The sequence below is a fragment of the Etheostoma cragini genome, chromosome 17 (assembly GCF_013103735.1).
Source record: "Etheostoma cragini isolate CJK2018 chromosome 17, CSU_Ecrag_1.0, whole genome shotgun sequence".
Taxonomy (NCBI): Eukaryota; Metazoa; Chordata; class Actinopteri; order Perciformes; family Percidae; genus Etheostoma; species Etheostoma cragini.
This window is the reverse complement of record NC_048423.1, coordinates 19,924,246-19,926,918: the sequence shown is the minus strand read 5'-3', so window position 1 is coordinate 19,926,918 and position 2,673 is coordinate 19,924,246. Positions and strand designations below refer to the sequence as shown.

Here is a 2,673-nt window from a genome sequence, read left to right as displayed (position 1 = left end):
CACACACACACACACTCTTTGTGCCGCCTGCCTTCCCTCTCCTCTCCCCGGCACATATGTTGGACATGTTTGTGACAGTTTTTCCTTCTGCTGATTACAGGATCAGAACCTGTACAAACAAGGTTAGGCAAGTCAAACTCATCCACATATTTAGTTCTTCGGTGAATGCTGTGTTTAACCATCATTTTCCATGCTTTCTCCCCCCTGTCATTGGCTATGAAATTGTTATCTTTGAAGAATCTGATTTGAGCTTTGCAGATACTTGGGATATTCTTTCCCACCATTTATTGTCTTATGATGTGTGATCCAGACATCAGCTTGCATTGTAATCATTTCCCCTCCTGCATCACATGCATTTCTTTCATTACAAGGCACATTTTCTCACCCCCCTTATTGTGTGCGCCACATGTCAGGCTTTTGCTTAGCTTTGCCTCTGTAACTCTGATCCTCGACGTGCCAGAGACAAAGGTTTCTCCTCTTGTCATCTATTCCCACAAATAGCTGTATCAGATTAAATTACAAGAGACAAAAAAGAAAAATATGAAGATGTGGTTGCTGCTTTCTTGCTGAACGTCACCTTCTAATTTCTTCTTTTTATGCTGCCTCTTTCCTCTTTCCTCCCACCCTCCTCTCCTTCTCCCTCATGTCTCCCCCCCCCCACCTTCCCTGCCTCCCCAGCAGCCGAACCCCTATCCTCGGCCGTTGTCTCGTCGGAGGAGTTGTCGGAGCGCTGCTCGGAGCACTCGGAAGAAAGCGGCAGCCTCAACGGGCACCACCACCCGGGCTCGGCCGTGGGCCGGCTGGCCCGGCTGGGTCACGACGCCCACAGCTCTCTGGAGCAGGACCTTCTGACCTGCGGCCAGTGCCAAGCCACCTTCCCCCTGGCGGACATCCTGCTCTTCATCGAGCATAAGAGGAAGCGATGCCACGGGCCGCCCTGCCTGGCCGTTGGCCGGGGGCTGGACAAGCCCCCCTCGCCCTCCCCGGGCCTGGCCCTCACCCCGTCGCCTGCGTTTGGCTCCCTGCGCAGCCGGAGGCCCGTGGAAGTGGGCGTCCAGGCCACCATGGCGGACGATGACGACGACCGCTTCCTATTGCCTCGGGGGATTTGCCCCAAACAGGAGCCCCTCCCAGGTAACCAGAGCTGCTTCCACACCAACCAAACACACATCAGCTATGTGGCTGGATCTGAGCATCGTCGCTGTGGTGCTCACATTACACACAGAAGTAACAGCTTTACCAAGGCAGTGGCTGCCAGATCATCTTTGTAGAGCAGAGTTCAGCAAATTTAAACATTTTTTTTTACATGCAGTGCCATTTTAAAATGTTCTAGTTAATCAGCATGCCATATCTGCATTTAGCCTGCCATCATCTGCCGAGCCTTCTCAGGCAGTGTTTTCTTTTCCTCCTCGCCGCATCCTGTGAAGAAGGCAATCGAGTGCTAGCCAATCAGAGGAAGAGTGCGGATGGGGGGAAAATGTCAATCAAACTGCCGTGAAAAGCAAGCTGTGCTCCTGCCTATGGCGGTGAAAGACATAATTTGGAGCTGATGCGGATTGGAACGAATCCAAAAAACACTTATTGCTGGTGTGCCATTGGTTAAGCTACCGCGGGCCTAAGGTTGCTGACCCCTGTTGTGTGATTATGCCTATGGATCAGCTTTTGTGTGAATAAGGAGGTTCATTCTGAATGAATATTTTAATTAGATGATAAGTAGTTCATTCTCTAAAACGTTGCTCATCATGGGATAAATGAACTCCTCCGGCTCAGTAGTAGCGTTTAGTGTCCAGATTCTACTTTTCTAATCGGCGCACTCATGTAATTTTGTGTGTGTGTATTGCCCTAGATGGGCATTCATATCTGTGTGTGTGTTTTCTGCAGCGTCAGGTTCAGTTTTTATAAATCGTCAACACAAAGTGGGTGTGTTGCGGTACGACAAGCCAGCGCAGTCTAGGCTAAACGTTGCCAATGATCTCCATCCAAACCTTGTGGGGGCTGTAGTAGTGTGAGCACTACACACACAGACACACACATGCCAGTCCTTGTTAAGGCGAGAAATTGATTGGCTGAGACATGTTTGAGGGGTTGGGGTGAGGTGGATGGGTGGGGTGAGAGTTGTCAGACAAACAGCAGAGGGTTGTCACAGGTGGGGAAGAAACCCGAGAGAATACGCCTCTGTTCTTTTTTTTTTTTTCAGCTGGCAAAAGCACACACACTGGTTTGATTTAGGATGGTTTTCTCTCTCCGTCTGAATGTGTGTGTGTATGAATAGTCTTCTGTCTTTGCTGACTAGTGTAAGGGCAGTGTGTGTATCAGACTGTCTTGTGTGTGTGTGTGTGTGTGTGTGTGTGTGTGTGTAAGAGAGATGAAGTGTGTAAAACAATGTAGCGGAAATAATCACCAACCTTAGTCTGACCAATTGTCCTTCCACTGATCCACTGAATTCAATGCAGAAAGTGTGTGTCGCAGTGAATTTGTGTGTGTGTGTGTGTTTTCCCAGTTTACCCAGTTTGGCCGTGGTGAGCAAATCCCATGGGCCAGTAGGAAAGAGACACGGGTGACTTTGACTTTGTGGTACCACTGGTCAGTGTGTTAGTGCGCTTGTGAGACGACCATGGTAAGTGTCTGTGTGTGTGTGTGTGTGTGTGTGTGTGTGTGCGTGTGTGTGCGCAG

At 49.6% G+C, this 2,673-nt stretch overlaps 1 protein-coding gene across 1 annotated transcript in view; it reads left to right on the top strand.

The window, feature by feature from the left end:
- The first annotated feature begins 581 nt into the window (after window positions 1-581).
- LOC117960401 (B-cell lymphoma/leukemia 11A-like) overlaps window positions 582-2,673 on the top strand; it is a 46,623-nt gene continuing 44,531 nt past the window's right edge. The window contains exon 1 of the mRNA XM_034898284.1: window positions 582-1,134. Coding sequence (XP_034754175.1) covers window positions 597-1,134 — 538 coding nt within the window. The 5' untranslated portion in view covers window positions 582-596. The remainder of the gene's footprint in view (window positions 1,135-2,673) is intronic.